Source organism: Chelonoidis abingdonii, chromosome 3 (genome assembly GCF_003597395.2).
Source record: "Chelonoidis abingdonii isolate Lonesome George chromosome 3, CheloAbing_2.0, whole genome shotgun sequence".
NCBI lineage: Eukaryota > Metazoa > Chordata > Testudines > Testudinidae > Chelonoidis > Chelonoidis abingdonii.
In genome coordinates, this window is record NC_133771.1 from 67,014,675 (window position 1) to 67,032,458 (window position 17,784).

At 38.0% G+C, this 17,784-nt stretch overlaps 1 protein-coding gene across 1 annotated transcript in view; it reads right to left on the reverse strand.

Annotated features, from left to right (window-relative positions):
- Nucleotides 1–17,784, reverse strand: part of UBE3D (ubiquitin protein ligase E3D) — a 158,313-nt gene that overhangs the window by 65,648 nt on the left and 74,881 nt on the right. Inside the window, exon 9 of the mRNA XM_032772349.2 lies at nt 15,088–15,226. Within this exon, the coding sequence (XP_032628240.1) occupies nt 15,088–15,226 (139 nt within the window). The remainder of the gene's footprint in view (nt 1–15,087; nt 15,227–17,784) is intronic.

Sequence of the window (17,784 nt, forward strand, 5' to 3'; positions counted from 1 at the left end):
TGGAAAATTCCCCAGGATACCCCATTAAAGGAATAGACATTTGTGATTAATTTGACAGTCGTAACTATGCTGTATAAAAAATACAGCTGAAAATGCATTTACTCTCTGTGACAGTAAAAGAATGCAACTTAAAATAAGAATTTTTTTCTGTTTGTTCAGCAAGTCTCCTACATTAACTTTTTTTTTAAAGTAGTAATATTGGTTCACATAGTTATACAGAAGAAAACTTTTTATTCTCAGCTTTTCTACCTTTCTTAAAGAAGAGACAAGTACAACTAAACCAGCAAGTGTTAAACATTAGTTTCTAATTACTGAACAGAAGAATTGAATTACATGAGCTTCTGCTTAAAATATATGAAGGGCTAATCCAGTTGTCCCAGGTGATGTAAGAGGACACATGTCCAATTCCTTTCCATCATAACCCCACTGAAATCCACTTGACTTAGTTACACCAGGAAACAAAGTAAAATGGTTATAAGAAATGAAGAATGCATGTGGACACAGAACATTGTGAAAACCTGAGAACAGCAACATGAAGGGAAACATGGAGAGGTTTATTGACCATCTTTTCAAAGCTCTCACTGACAACATGGAGCACAGACTGTCTGGAAAGACATTCAGGAGAAAATAAAAATAGTGGCCAAATTATTAAGTTATCGAAATTCACAAAATAATTATCTAAATTTTGATTGGATGGAGAATCTCAACACGGAAACAAAGAAGGGTATCAGTAGTTTGGAGGACCACAAGCAAAGAACATTATAACCACATTAAATTATCAGTATCAGTATTGGATGGTATAGAGAACATGATATAGAGAACAAGAAGAGACAACCACTATGATTAAAGGTAAGGTCCAACTGTATGGCAAAGATGATCCAAAGCTTTGGAGTCCTATCATTTCCAGCATCACTTATCATAGAGAAGTGCTCTGCGATCTGGTACTGATCCCAGGAGTGGGCCAACCAGCCAAGACAATTACATGATGCCATAAGCATGATTAAGACTACATTCTCAGTTACTTGATTCAATAGGACGGAATTTTTTTCAGGGAGCAAGGTATTTAAAAAGATACTTGTAGATAAATTTCCTCATCTCCTTTCAGGCTAGATTCATGTTTTAGTGTTTTCATCAAGGTGATAGCATCATATTACTGAAACCAGCATAAGGAATAGCTCCCTGATCTGTCTGCCTTTGTTATTCCTAAAGCATTGGTATCATACAAAACCTAGATTGGGGTTCAGCAGGTAGAAAAAAAGTATCAAATTTCAGTCTACCAAGTGATTACTGGTAGTTAATATATTAATAATTGGTATTATTTTCCTTTCCAAAAACAAAAATATAAGTTCACCTTTAATGTGTCAGGCTACTGTTATAAGCAGAGCAAGAGGAGAAAAGTTAAAAAATGGACGGACAAAATCCCAACAATTACATCTGTCTACCAAAAACTCCCCTGCAGTTTCAATTGGCTATGATTTTTAAATTGCTGCACATTGTCTGTGCACTATTAAATGAAGGCCAGGCTTCAACTCAGACAGAGCAGCTTCTCCACTGAGAGTGAATTAATCCTGGCATATTAGTGGGCTTTGTTAACACTTAAATAACGTATTGTCTTTTCCTGCAGAAAAACTCATGGAGAAAAAAACCCAAATGCTCACTTGACAGCCTGTAAAATCAATTTGCTCTACGGAATACTTCTGTCCCTCTCAGGCCATGGCTACACTGGCGCTTTACAGCGCTGATCCAACTTCTCACTCAGGGGTGTGAAAAAAAAACACCCCCTGAGGCTGCAAGAAACAGCACTGTTAAAGCGCCAGTTGTAAACGGTGCCGCAGTGCTGGGAGCACAGCTCAGGCTGCAAGCTAAACCCCATGAGGAGTGAAGTAACATGCAGCGCTGGGAGAGCTCTCTCCAGCGCGAGGCGCTGCGACCACACTCACACTCATATCAGACGCAACTGCCCTCGGCAACGCTTTGAAGTTTCGAGTTAACCATAGCTCATATACTGCGGTAAGAGCCTTTGAATCAAAGACTCATTCTATCCTCTCTTTGATGCTGCTGCTTAGAAAGCTGTTGCATTATATTTTCCTTGCTGATCAACCGAATACCGTAGAGAGGAGAAAATTAGTGCTCAATCCTATTCACAGTGCAGTCTGTGGAAGTTTTACATTTACTACAATGGAGCAGGAAAAAGCCATTGGTAAGGCAGATTGGTCATCTCATCTCTTACACTTTCTTCAAATCTTCCTCCACTGCTGCTGGATGGTCGATTCCTTTTTGTGTTTCTCATATACTTACTATCTTTCCTGATCCCAAACTTTACTTTGTTTTCTAGCATCAGCCATACACTCATCATCATCTATCATCACAGTCAAGAACCAAGATTAAATGAGGATGAATGTGATTAGAGTGACAAGATTCCTAAACTGAATGAATGAGGACTTTTGATTTCTGATGGCAGCAAATTTATGTATGTCACTGAGGCATTACATCAAGGCCATGATAAAAACATCACTCCAGATTCACTTCAGCCTCACATCAAGAACAAAGAGCTTTAATAACATATTCTTCGCACAAAGCAACTTCATCATAGCAAATTGCTATTCCATTCATAACTACTACATATGATACTGGTTGAATGCCCCTTTAATTGTCATTTTCCATTTGATTCTTTGAAAACTTCATTACCATTTCACTCTCCTTCAGATATTGTGGTCTTGAACTTCTCTGAATGTCTTGTCAAGCTGCCTTGCTTGCCAGACAACTCTGGAGTGAGCAGCAGCTTTCTTTCACCAAGACACATTTCTCAGGTCCTTGTAACCTATCATAAATTTGCCTATTATGAACTATAAGTACAATTGATCAGTTGAATACCTGTATTTTCAAAAGCATTTTACTTTATTCAAAAACACTATAATGAATACATCTCTTTCAATGTTCGAGAACACCAAGACTCTTAAAGGAAGAGATGGCAGAGATGGCGTACCCTTTCGAGGAGAGGAAAGACCCTGTTTGCACACAGGCTGGCTAACCTAGTGAGGAGGGCTTAAAACTAGGTTCGATGGGGACAGGTGAGCAAAGCCCAAGGTAAGTGGGGAACATGAAAGACCTGGGAGATGGGTTGGACAAACAAGAGGAGCGGGGGTGGGCTATATATGGCAGAGAGAAAGTGTCAGGGCAAAACGTGGGAGCAAGATCAAACCAGTATCTTAGATGCCTATAAACAATTGCGAGAAGTAATGTAATAGTCAAGAAGAACTGGAATGTCTAAAATAAATACAAACTATGACATGATGGCACACACTGAAAACTGTGGATAATACAACATGATTGGAATGTGGTGTGATGTATAGTGCTCAGTGAAGGATAGACAGAGAAAAAGATAGGTTTTGCGCTTATATATAAAAATGTACAACCTTGACTGAGTGGAGATGACATTAGGAGACGAATGTGAGACGTTCTGGGTTAGGATAAAGGGTAAAAACAAGTATGTCGTCTAGGAATCACTACAAGCCACTCTAACCAGGTGGAAAGAGGTGATGAGGCTTTTTTAATCACTAACAAATATCCAAAGCCCAGGAATTGTGTGTGATGGGGGAACTCAACTAATCAAATATATGGAAAATAACACCGTTGGGCACAGACTACCAATAAGTTCCTGACTACCATGCAGACAATTTCTATTTCAAAGATGAAAAGCTACTAGGGGGAGAGCTGTTCTAGACTTGATTTTAACAAATAGGAGAAACTCGTTGAGAATTTGAAAGTAGAAGGCAGCTTGGGTGAAAGTCATCATGAAATCTAAAGAGTTCACAATTCTAAGGAAGGGTAGAAGGGAGTACGCAAAATAGAGAACAATGCTTTCAGGAAGGCGGATTTGGTAAGCTCAGACAGCTGATACGTAAGCTCCCATGGAATCAGACTGAGGAGAAAACAACTGAGAGAAGTTGGCAGTTCTTCAAAGGACACTATTAGAGCCCAAAAGCAAGCTATTCCGATGGGTAGAAAGATAGAAAATGTGGGCAAAAGATCATTGGCTTAACCACGAGATCTGCTGATCTAAAAAATAAAAGGAGACATATAAAAATGAAACTAGGACAGATTCAAAAGGAATATAGGCAAACTACATAGGAAGCAGGAGCAAGATTAGAAAGGCAAAGGGCACAAAACGAGCTCAAACTAACAACAGAATAGGGACAACAAAGAACTTTTTTATCAATACATTAGAACAAGAGGAAAACCAGGACTGGGTAAGCCCACTACTCAGTAGGAGGGAGAAAACAGTAAACAGAAAACGGAAATGGCAGAGATGCTTAATGACTTCTTTGTTTCGGTCTTCACTGAGAAGTCTGAAGGAATGTCTAACATAGTGAATGCTTATGGAAGGGGGTAGTTTAGAAAGATAAAATAAAAAGAACAAGTTAAAAATCACTTAGAAAAGTTAATGCCTGCAAGTCACCAACGGCCTGATGAAATGCATCCTAGAAATACTTAAGGACTTAATAGAGGAGGTATCTGAGCCTCTAGCTATTATCTTGGAAATCATGGGAGAACGGGAGAGATTCCAAGACTGGAAAGGGCAAATATAGTAGCCCATCTATAAAAAGGGAAAGAAAGACAAGCCAGAAACTACAGACCAGTTAGTTTAACTTCTCTGCCAGGGAAGATAAGGAGCAAGTAATAAAGAATCATCTCAAACACTTGGAAGTGGTAAGGTGATAGGGAATAGCCAGCATGGATTGTAAAGATCAAATCATGTCAGACCAATCTGATAGCTTTCTTATAGATAACGAGTCGTCGGATAAGGGAGAACGTGGATTGTATACCTTAATGACTTTAGTAGGCATTTGATATGTCTCGCATGATATTCTTATCGATAAACTAGCAAATACAATTTAGATGGGGCTACATATAAGGGTGGTGCATAACTGGCTGGATAACCGTACTCAGAGAGTGGTTATAATGGCTCCCAATCCTGCTGGAAAGGTATAACAAGTGGGTTCCGCAGGGGTCTGTTTGGGACGGCTCTGTTCAATATCTTCATCAACGACGAGATTGCCATAGAAAGTAAGCTTATTAAGTTTTGGCCCGATACCACTGGGGAGAATTGCAACTGCTTTGGAGGACAGGGGCAAAATTCAAAATGATCTGGACAAATTGGAGAAATGTCTGAAGTAAACTGGATGAAGCTCAATAAAGACAAATGCAAAGTGCTCCACTTAGGAAGGAACAATCAGTTCACACATACAGAATGGAAGGAGACGTCTAGGAAGGAGTATGGCAGAAAGAGATCTAGGATCATAGTGGACCACAACTAAATATGAGTCACAGTGTAATACTGTTGCAAAAAAAGCAAACGTGATTCTGGGATGCATTAACAGTATGTTGTAAACAAGAACACAAAAGTCATCTTTCCGTCTCAACTCGCATGGTTAGGCCTCAACTGGAGTATTGTGTCCAGTTCTGGCACCGCATTTCAAGTATTTAAGAGTAGGTTAGATAAATGTCTATCAGGGATGGTCTAGACAGTATTTGGTCCTGCCATGAGGGCAGGGGACTGGACTCGATGACCTCTCGAGGTCCCTTTCAGTCCTAGAGTCTATGAATCTATGAAGCAAACAGCAATATAGTGTAAGCTTCTGCAACGACTATCATCCACACAGTACATATCAAGCAGATGAAACATTAAGGAGAAGCCTTATTATGGAGTCATTGCTTTATAATTTAAGAATGACTCATTACTCCCCATTACATTTATGGCTGAATAGCTGGTTATATATGGATCTCATGTCAGATCCCTGTGCAGTGTTGGCTGACAGACTGTAAAATACCCCTCACTTAATCAATTTATTAAGTCCGAACTTCCAGAGCTAAAACTAGGTACCACATTGCTTCACAGAATCATAGACATGTAGGGCTAGAAGGGACCTCAAAAGATCATATAGTCCAGTCCCCTGTGCTGAAGCAGGACCAAATATTCCTTGGTGTGATGGCGTATACAAACCCCACACTGAGCCTGAAGGGGTTAAAAGGCAATGCTGGATCCAGGTAGCCTTGCCTCTCTGGGCCTACCAAGCATGCACTGGCTGGAGGAGCTGGTTAAAAGGGAGCTCAGCAACCCAGGCAAACGGTGGGTGGACAGGCTGCAGAAGGGAAGGTCCTTTTCTGGGAAGCTAGGTAGAATGGGTAAGGCCTCCTGACAGCACCTTTACCAATCACCACTCTTTTTGAGAATCAGCAGATCCTGCAGGGCCTCACTCCTTTGGACTTTCTTGATTGTTGAGACTGTTTGGACTAAGGGACCTATAGGTAGGATGTAGCCCAGGGCACCGAACATGGTCCTGCTGCAAGTAGGACTCTGCCAGTGTAGTTTCTCACTGAGCCAGGACCCAGGTCCCCCTACCACTCCCTTTTAAAGGTCAAAGCCCAGATGTGGTTGGAAAGTTGAAGATTCCCAGCTTAAGATCACGAACAGGCACCTCTACTGCCCTGACAGAGGGTCAAGAGGCCAGAAGCTGGGTGCATTAACCACCAAGCTGCCTGGCCCTCCAAGTCCCCTATCACACTTGGTTTAGATATCTTTTAATCCCTTAATTTAAAATCACCTGAAGTGTGCAAGTAAAGTTGTGTTTGTACAAATCTTTGTGGGAAATGATGCCAACATGCTTTGAAAAGTAGATTCTATGCTTTGTCCAGATAAGACAGTTTCTTTGCAGTAGATCATAAAATTCTGCAACTAGCAGCAGCCTGAGGTTGTGAAAATGGTGTCTGTTAAGCTCCATACAGACAGAATGGCAGAGAGTTAAATATACCTTTATGGAGAGTTCCTTTCTCACTGTTTCAAACAGGACAATGAATAGTTAACACAATAAAGACACAGAGATGTTGAAAAGTTCCCTAGAATCTCTGATATGGAGACTCTTATTTTATTTACTCAGACTAAAATATAATATGGAGAATTGATTGAACCGTTTCCAACACACATACCAGCACATGACAATTACCATTTGCCCATGACTTTGGTGAATGGTGATGGACGATAGAAAACTAGTTGGTGCCTACCATATTGTAATACAAATGCTAAATAATTAGTATATAACAACTACCTGCATAAGTTCTGAAATGTGGGGAAAATGACTAACAATTAGAATCATCTTAATGAAAACAAATACAAAACTATACCAGATGTGGCACTTTGTTTCTCCATAGCATTAACATCATTCGTTATTATGCATCAGGTATCACAAACTCTAATCAGACTAATCCACTCTGGATTTTCACAACCAAACCTATACTATTCTTGTCTAAAGAACATTAGTACTTTTTCACGTGTTCCAAGAATATTTTTTTGAAAGATGTCACCAGATGACAAAGTTACACTTAATCTTCCAAATTCTTTGTGCAAGCAAATATTCAGTCTTGTGATGACATGCTGTGTGTTGTTATACAAGATTCCGGGTAGAAGAATTAGGGTGGAGAGAGTTGAGAGTTTACTGAACTAGGCATGGGGAATGGGATTGTGTGCAGTCTGCATTGGTCTCTGGGGTTAATTCTTTGTTCCGTGGGAACCAGGCACTTGTGTTAAGCTTAGATTTCTGAAAAAAGGGGATTGCTTGTGTGCTTTTGGTAACCACCTCTCCTCCAGGATGTGTGTAAATAAAACAAGTTATATTTAGAATACAGTATACCCAGACTCTGTGTCACTGATTTCTCCTCCTCTGCAAAGCTGAGTTGCAAGGCTATGGACATCTGGTACTACTCAGTGAAGAGGTGACACTATAATTTGGTTCCTGATTCTGGATCCCAGTTTAGGATTTTATTGCTGCTTTCTGAACCCTGATTCACCATTATCATCGTCTCAAGTAATTACAAGAAATGGGCTTAGCCAACTGGGAACATCGCGGGCTTTAGCCACCACAAAAATTGAGGATTTGCATTAATAAAGCCAGAAAAGCACTGAGTTTGGAACAGAAGCTTGTTCACCTCACTTTATTAAAAATGGACAAATTCAGTCATGTACAAAGCAATTCATTAAAGCTATAGTCAACAACCTTTTTTTTTTTTTTTTTAACTCTAGCCCCTTCCCCTCAAATATAAAGTTGTGTAGACCCCTGGAAAAATATGTTTTACATACAAAGTACAGTCATACATTAAAAAAAACTGATGGATGGCTCTAACAGTTGCTCAAATAAATGTTATGGTAAACTACAGAAATATCAGAGTTTCAGTAATGATTTAATAAAATCAACTTAATAAAGTATGATAAAATGGCAGAGGCACAAAAAATAGCATCCTAATCTCTTAATTGAACCTGGAAACCTGTCTGAAGCTTCATGGAAATATTTAAAGTAGTATAATTCTTCCAGTATTGCTTGTTATTTCCAGCGGTGGCTGGTCATCATATTACCACTTCTTTTCTATTTATTCGGAAGTGTTTTTATGCAGTACAATAATATTTTATTTTTTTAATAAGTGTAGCCTTTGTACTTATACTGAACTGCAAAACTGATGCTTGCATGAAAGATATAAAAGTGAGGTAACTATATGGAATTAATCACCATAAATGAGAAATAACCAAACTTAAAAAGAGAGTACACAAATGTTATCTAAATCCTCACAATAAAGAATGTATTTACAGATGTAATGCAAGAGAGATTTGGGGTTTTTGTTTGTTTTAGATCATTTACCACAGGAAATATGGTGGTTTAAGAGGGAAGAATAATATGGTTCCAGACAAGATTAAGTCTTACATCATCCCCTTTAGAACTGACACTTTGGCAGAATTAGCTGAAACTAGCAAAAATTACTACAACAAGGGCTTCCACGCTGAGCTCTTATAGTCAAGATAATCTTCTTGGAGCAGCCAAAGGAGACTGGCACGAATGTTATTGTGATTTCTCACTTTAAGAGCAATTTTAGCAAACTAAAAAATACAGTCACTCCAAAGAAACAAAACTGAATATATGTATATCAATGAAGCTATGTTCTGTGTATTAACAGCAGTTTCTCCACTTGATTATCAACATTGGTTGAGAATTTCAAAGCACCTATGCAGTCTAGGAGATTTAGAAAAGGAAATTAATGGAAGATGTCTCTAAATTCTCTAGATGGTTCAGACTTTCAAAACTGTTTTCTGTAAATGAATCAAAGGGTATTGATCCAGACGTTTGCAAAATATAAACACCAACAAGTACGTATATAATAGAAAACATCTCCATTCCATTTTACGGCAGACTCCATGCCTCAGTAGCCATTGGTAGGAACTCTCAATTTTTAAAACTATTTTTTTTAAACAAGATGTGCAAGATATGTATAAATCTACTTCATTTTTCCTTTTGGCATGGGTGGGTAGGAGATCCATTTTTAAAGCCAATCTCTCTCCCCAGTCTTCATCCTTCCCTACCTCACTGCCTGTCAACTACCTTGAGCAGTAGTAGCAACAGTATCTTCTTTCCCTGCTTCTACTGTCGCTTCCAAAAATGTCCCACGGTAGCAGCAATCTTACAAGAATACGGATTAGTTCATTTCTGCTGCTCAGATTGCTCAGGGGGAGCAGGAAGAGTGAAATTGACCACATCCTTCAAAGTTTTACTCTGCTATTGCTCCAGAAATGACTGGAAGAAGTAACAGAAAATATCCATACATGTCCTTTCAAAGAAATTTTACTATTTGTGGGAGAATGTGCAAGTGCTTTTTACAAAAGGTGATGGAAAGCCTCTAATATATCAAGACATACACTTCAGTTCAGCCGCTGTTGTGCATACATATTACGAACATAGTAATTCTTTATCTATATCCGTTCTGTAATAATTACTATACAAAATGGAGTTCTCAAGCTATAATGAATGAACTTAAAAATTCTGATGTTCCCTAAGTAACTTGTTTTTTGATCTGCTAAATGTTATTGCGCATCAAATTACAAATAAAGAGCACTAAATATTTCCCTATCAACAGACAGATTTAAAACAATAAATGGATTCAAAGACTTTTTTAAGGATGGGAATTATTATAATCACTTAGTCCAACCTTCTGCATGACCACAGAATTTCAGCTAGTAATTCTTGCATCAAGCCTATAGTTTATGGTTGAGCTTGAGCATATATTTTAGAAAGACATACAATCTTGATTTAAAGACTTCAAGTGATGAAAAATCCACCACATTAGTTGATCAATTTTTAAAATAGGAATTTATTCACAAGGACACACTGCTGGCTGAACCTTAACTATAGAGGCACCATTATGATAAATAATGCAACAACAAGGTGAAAATGATCCTTTTGTACCATCAGCTAATTTCTCTTGTCAGAAAGGGCTTGTGCAGCTACAAACTTTCACTGACACGGGATTAAACAGAAAAAAAATTCTAGAATTGCAGCAAATGAAAGGCTGACATTGCTCTATAGTCCTTCAAACACAACTTTCTTTCAAATTAATGCAACTGTAAAAAATAAATACAAAACAGCTATCTGTTTAACTCCCAGAATCACAGTTACAGTCTATGGCCATAAGAGCCAATCCTTGGTACTGAAGCCTGTTTTTCCACAGTAACAAGACTGAGAGAAATATGCTAAACAACTCCATATATCATCATAAGAATTCAGTATATAAGACATTTTCTGTGCTTGAATTCAAAGAAAGGCAAGATATGTTAGCAAAACATAACAGATTACTTGTCACTTTAAAGCATCTTCTAGCATTAACTGCTTTCTGCTGTAAGTACAAACATACCAACATATGTGACCAGCTTTTATGCTCAGAAGTAACAGATGAACAGTTCAATAACAAAGTAGATGATGGGTCAAATGGGTGCTAGCTATGGGCACTTACAAGTTCTACAAATAATGTATGAAGAGAAGTTCAGCCAGATAGTAAAGCAAAGAACTGCCAGCTCCTGAGGGAAGAGAGGCAGAAAGATCAAGAGTATAGTGAGCTAACGTAATTTTCCTAACAATGCAAATGAGCCCAGCAAAGGAGGGCAAAAAAAGGCTCAGTGCAATCCCAGGATAGGAAACTTTACTCATAACCTTCTGAGTTTTCTTCCAACAGGCAGGTCCTCCTCAGTTCTTCATAAATCCCCTTTGTACTGCTCCAGAGGAATCCACAGTTGGCTCAGTGAGCCCTAGAGCACCTGGCACAGGCCCCCTTGGTGGAGGAGACGGGCCATGAGGGTTGTCAGGGACAGAAATCAATGTTCTTCAGTAACCCTGGTTGATGAAGGGGCTCCTTGGAAGAGCTATCTACTAACGCAAATTAGAGTAGCCCCAGTTGCTGGACTAGGTGAGCCAATGTTTGACTTTTTCCTCTTTATTCCTGCCACACATTTGTCTTCCTATGTCAGCTACAGACAACAAAGAATTTCAGTGCCTTTTCATAAGAACAAAGAAGATAAGACCCACAAAAACTGCCAAGAATCGATGTTCTGCTCTCATGCAATTAGGCAATGTGGAAACCTGTTGTAATGTATATACTTGATCAGTAAATTCAGACAGCTAGTATTATGATGACTTCTGGTGCACTCCTCTCATATGCTACTTCAGTGATACAAACCATATTGAAACATTTTCACAGATTCATACCAGAATGAAAAAATATTTTAAATATTATGTTACTAAGCACCGTTAAGCAAGCAACAGCACACTGCTAGAAAACAGAAGGCAATTTATATTGAGCACAGATATGAAGAGCACTAAGCTGGCCCCAGCGAGCACTTTTAGAGCACAAGGCAGAATAGTTTATAACTGAGTTTATTAGCAATTAAGCGTATTTCCTTTGTGTGCCTTTTTATACCCCAGACACAATCCAATCCATACTTATGCCAATCAACAGATTTATACTGTCTTTAACATTGTATTGTAACACAGAAAGGATTCCATGTAAGAATCCACATCATTTACACAAAAATTGTTCTCTGTTAGCACTGAGATATGGAGAGGATTACTCTTTGTCTATTACATCCCAAAGCTAAATACATGAATCACTCCTATGCTACAGATGATGAAATCAGGTGCTAATTTATGCCTTGTCTAGGTCACCAGTTAGGGATTCAGAACTACTTACTGCATATTTTTTCTAAATCTACAGCAGAAACATATATGTATGTTCTGTGAAGAAAAATATTCTGCTGAATAAAACATTGGCTTTCTACTTGGGATGGCTATATCAGTTGAAACACCAATTGTTGAGACAAGAAGAAACCTTTCCAGGTTCTTTTCGGCCCAATTCCAAAAATATAAGATATATCTACTTTTTAAAAAATCTTCTCAAAATACTTTTGTAGACTGCTGACAATTATATATTAAAGGTGCACTGCAAAGGAAAACAAATATTGGTTTTGCCCTTTACTACTTCTTAATGACATTTAAAGTATGATGTCTTGTTTAACAAAATAATCCACTTTTTTCCACGCTGTGTTTAAGACTCAACATTCTTTTCCCCCTCATTCAGGTCTAGGGTACTTCACCTGGTGTGATATCACTATTCAAGACTCCTGCATGCCTTGTCAGTTTTTTCTATGAAAGGTATGGAAGAAAGGATATAATATTCCTGATATCTGTGGTACAGAAGGTGAACAACAACAAGCAAAATCAGAAAAATCTTTCTGAAAAATAAATCTGAGGCAGACTTTGTCAATTTTAAGGATGCAGCTGATACAGGAAAGCAAGCAAAGAGCATAGATAAATAGTATCTTTAGCATGAAGAACTATTCTTAACACTATCATTAGAACAGGGTGGTGATTGCATCTGCATTTTCATTAGATTTATACACAAAGTAAGGTTTCAACAATTTACTAGCACTTTAACAATTTACTTTCAGTGCTCACATCAGCAAAAGCTTTGAACTAAGCATGTGAACAGCCCCCCTGAAATTAGCCACATCTAAATGCTTCACTGGATCAGGACATAAAATTAACAAACAAGGACGCTAGAAAAAAACGTTTCTCATGTGCACAGTCATATTTGGAAAATGAGTTTACAAACAGATCACCTACAACTAAAAGAATTCAACTGGCACCTCAGGAAAGAACCTTCTCTAACTCCAAATGCCCCAGTGAACTTTGGCAAAGCAAGTAAAGCATATGCCAAGGCTCTGATCCTGCAAAGAGACATGCACTTGTGCCAGTGCTGAGTACCAGTGAAATCAATGGGGCCCAAATTAACCACATCAGTGCACTGAAATCAAGGGCTTTACAGAGGCACGAGGATCCTTTACATTAATCTTCACAGGATTACGGTGCAAATTAATACCACTAGCTACTTTTTAAGGGCCAAGTCCTGTAAACATTCACAACGTGAGTAACTTCATTCACAAGGGTAGTCCGACTGAAGTTAATGGGACTAGTCATATGAAAGCAGGCACTCACATGTTTTTTTCAGGTGTGGGCCCTAATCTGTCTACAAAAGGGTAAGATATTTCTTGGATTTACTGATCCATTTCTCTCTGGGTTTGCTAATCATTTCTCCGTTCCCATCTATATCCAGATAAAAATCAAAGAAACTTCCCACTACAGAATCTCAAACACTACACACACAAACAGTGCAAGGTGTATCCCATCAGCATACAAAAACAGACTTTCATTCAAACTATTTCTTAATCCCAAATAAAACTGGGAAGATTTTACCCCATATTATGGGCAGTAAACAAGTTACATGAATGGCCACTATTTAACAGGCAGCCCAGATTGTTCAACTGCATCAGTGGCTGCATCAATCTATAAAAAAAATTAATTTCGCAATATCATTCCACCAGCACATAGAAGATTCCTCAGTTTTATGATCCAAAAAAAGCAAAATTCAATAACAGTTCTGACCTTGGGTATGAAAACACTGTTCTGAAATAAACAGCAATAACTGCTATTCACTTGACAGTTCAAAAGACTACAGACCTCCTTTTCAAGTTCACAGAGGGTAGATGATAAGCCAAATAAAAAACTGCATGTTTAGACATGCATCTGATGAAGTGGGTATTCACCCACGAAAGCTTATGCTCCAAAACATCTGTTAGTCTTAAAGTTGCCACAGGACTCTCTGTTGCGTGGTTAGTTATTTCACAACTCAGTGGGCCAAATCCTCAGATGGTATATATCAATGTAACTCCATTACAGTCAATAAAGATACATCACTTTACACCAGCTGAGGTTCTGGGCCAATATTTTTTTTATGGGCATTTCCTTTTCATTTACTTATTCTGACCTTAACAACGGTAACACAATAAGAGAGAATCTCAGTAAAATAGAAAAAATAGTTTACATAAAAAACCTAAAATTGAGTTCTATAGTTTAAGTAAACTCCCAAATCAGACATGGATTTAGATACATTTATTGACCTAAACCAACCAACTGTTGATTCATATAATTGATGGACTGAGTCAAGGATAGACAAAGAATATTTTAAAGGAGGCTGAATTAACACATTTTATTATGAGTTAAAATGACTATATATTTCACTTGTAAACTGTACATACTCATTCGCAAAGAAGATAAAAATTATACAAATCCCTTTCACACTTTACATTATATTATTTTCTCTTCAATAATTACTTCAGTAGAAATGTTAAAAGCCCTATTTCTTTCATGGAGAGGGCATGGTGCTGTTGAACAGTAATCTACAATAGGACAGATTGTGACCATTTCACTGCCATGCACACACATTGAATTGCAAGAGTTCCATCACTCAAGGGAGTGATCACCCACGGAAGTAACGGTTCATAATCTGATTCTTTGTTATTACCATTACTTTAATTTTCTTTTTTATAAGGGCTTTGACATATTGCTGTGTTTTAATGAAGCTGTGCTTCAATTGTTCTACCTATCCACGCTTCCCCTTTTTAAAAAGTCATTGGTGGCATTTATTCAAACATGTTCTTTAGCTTGGACAGTTTAAAAATCTTTTATACCTTCTCACCTTGGTCTAAATATTAAAATTCTGGGGAAAAGTGCATACTAAAAAAATAAATTCTTCCTTGCTGTATTTAGTATTATAACTAGCTATGTAGCCCAACTTTAATTTGGAGGGTTTTATGCATCCCCAGGGGGTCCTGCTCTTTCCTACAGATAACACATCTATATTGGATGAAAAACAGTTCATTACCTGGAAGGAGTTCATGCACCGTAGTGAAGGTGGTAGACAAGCATTACTCAAACTCAGTATCAACAACAATTCCAAACAGGTTTTTGATGGAAATGTTAGAGGATGAACTCCAATATCACTTTCCCATGCATCAGCAAGGCTGGAAAGTAACAAGAAATCCTGTTAATTAATTCATGTAAAGGTAATTCACGGAAAATACATAGTGCACACATGGTTCAAACAAATGCTAAAAAAAGACTGTACTGTTTTCTATACCCTAATAGTTCTATTTCATGTACACTGTCCTTTAGGAGTCACTGGCCAATGTATTTTCTTTACAAGGTTGGTAAATGTGAGAGGTATTTTGCTATTATCACCAACTTTACAAAAAAGATACATAATGAGACAAGACAATTTAGCACCCATCAGAACAATTCATTTTTACATTTGTAATTCTAAGTTTTAACAATATTCTGAATCAGATCTCAACTGTCACTGTCAATTTCCTCTCATACAGTACTTTTTAACATACAATATTGCAAAAAGAACAGCTAGTGTATTATTATGAGTCCTTTTTATTTTTATCCAGTAGCAAAACTGTCACTTATGACTGATGAAAAGGTAGAAAGGTAGAGACTCTGAGGCCAATTGATTTTTATGGTATAGAAACGGAACAAATCTACACCAACGAAAATCAACCCTAGTTTACTTTACAAGGCTTTTTGGTTTGAATATAAAATGCACTGAAATTGTCAGAGCTAATCACACTCAAGCACAGAAACAGCAGGCAACATAACTTTTTTTTGGTACTTATTTTTGCCAATTTATGCTGAGGAATAACAGACCGTTTCAGCAAAATCAACTCAATGTCAGCACAACCAGTTTGCAAACGCATGTTAAGCTAGACCTCCTTTTCTTCCATGTAAGAATTCTCAGATCAGATTAATAGTCCATTCAGTCCAATAATCTGCCTCTGAAAGTGGCCAGTACGACGCTTGAGAGCAAACTGCAGTTACAGATTTAAATACATATTTTTATTAGCAGGTCAGCCACTTCATTCTTGCATTTCTTCAGCTCTCCTGGAAACATATCAACCAAACCTGGTGACTTGTTGCTGTTAAATTCACTAGTTTGTCCCTCCTCCTTCAACAGCTGAATCTCTACGAGTACCTGAAAAGAAAGGTATCATCCCACCATTCTCTGTGGCATAGACCAAGACAAAGAACTCACTCATTCATTCATTCAATCTGCAATATCCTTACTTTCCTTAATCGCTCTTTAGCATTGGTCCTAGCTGACTCACTGATTCTGTGACAGACTTACTGCGTCTTATGTACTTAAAACATTTCTTATCTATTTTCTCTTCACATTCCCTCTTAGTTTTCCTAATTTCTATCTTATGTTTTACCTTCCAGTTTATGCTCCTTTCTATTGACGTCTCAGGGATGGGGGTTTTTAAATGAGAAATACCTGTTTGGCTTGAATGGCCTCTTGAACCTTCGCATTTGATCACAGTGTTTCCTCCCCCCTTGCCTCCCTTCTTCCTTTTTTGTTTGGAAGTATGGAGGATTCCTTTGACTCTATTACATACACTATGCTGAAGTAGCTGCCATACTGCATTCAAGGATTTTAACTCTCTCAGTTTTGACTTCAGTGATTTTTTACTTTATTTTAAATCCACCTTTTCTAAAATAGGTCAGTGTGCTCATTTTTGGAGATGTTTCTTTCTGCAAGGATGTTAGGGAAGTTCTATGGCCTGTGTTATACAAGAGGTCAGATAGGATGATCAGAATGGTCCCTTCTGGACTTGGAATGTATGACTCTATGGATTTAATTATATAGTGGCTCAATTATAGTTACTTCTTAAATAAACTCCTATGGATTCCTTAGTACTAAATCAGCAATAATGTCTCCTTTTGCATGCTCTCAGACTAGCTGATCCATGAGAGCATGCTTTACATTGCTGAAAGTTGTTTCTCTAAACCAGAGGTCGGCAACCTTTCAGAAGTGGAGTGCCGAGCCGTCATTTATTCACTCTGATTTAAGGTTTCGCATGCCAGTAATACATTTTAATGTTTTTAGAAGGTCTCTTTATATAAGTCTATAATATATAACAAAACTGTTGTTGTATGTAAAGTAAATGAGGTTTTAAAAATGTTTAAGAAGCTTCATTTAAAATTAAATTAAAACACAGAGCCCCCTGGACTGGTGGCCAGGACCCGGGCAATATGAGTGCCACTGAAAATCAGCTCACGTGCTGCCTTTGGCACGTGTGCCATAGGTTGCCTACCCCTGCGCTAAACTTTCCCTGATGTGACATTTGACCAGTTTATATTTGGGCAGTTACTATTGTTTTATTAGACTCTCTGCTTCTTTGTTCTTCTTCTGCTCTCTCACTCAAGGGAGTATTAAAAAGTGTTTTTCTTCTTCTGTAATTGTCCTTGTGGATGAAAGAAAAACTCCTCTTTGCTAAAAATGGAGTATTTTATTGTTTTCTAATACAGTTATTGATTTTACAGAGCCTGTTTTTATTTTGCATAGACTAGCTGTCTCAACTGCCATCTAGGAGAAAGTATTGCTTGCTTTCACACCACCAGCTCTGGAAAAGGCCCCGTTGTGTGAGATGAGTGCCTCCTAGGAGGTACTAAGCAACCAGTGGAAGCAGCATCCCCGGGAAGCACTCTGCTCCTTGCAGGATCAGGTCGATGATGCTAGCAC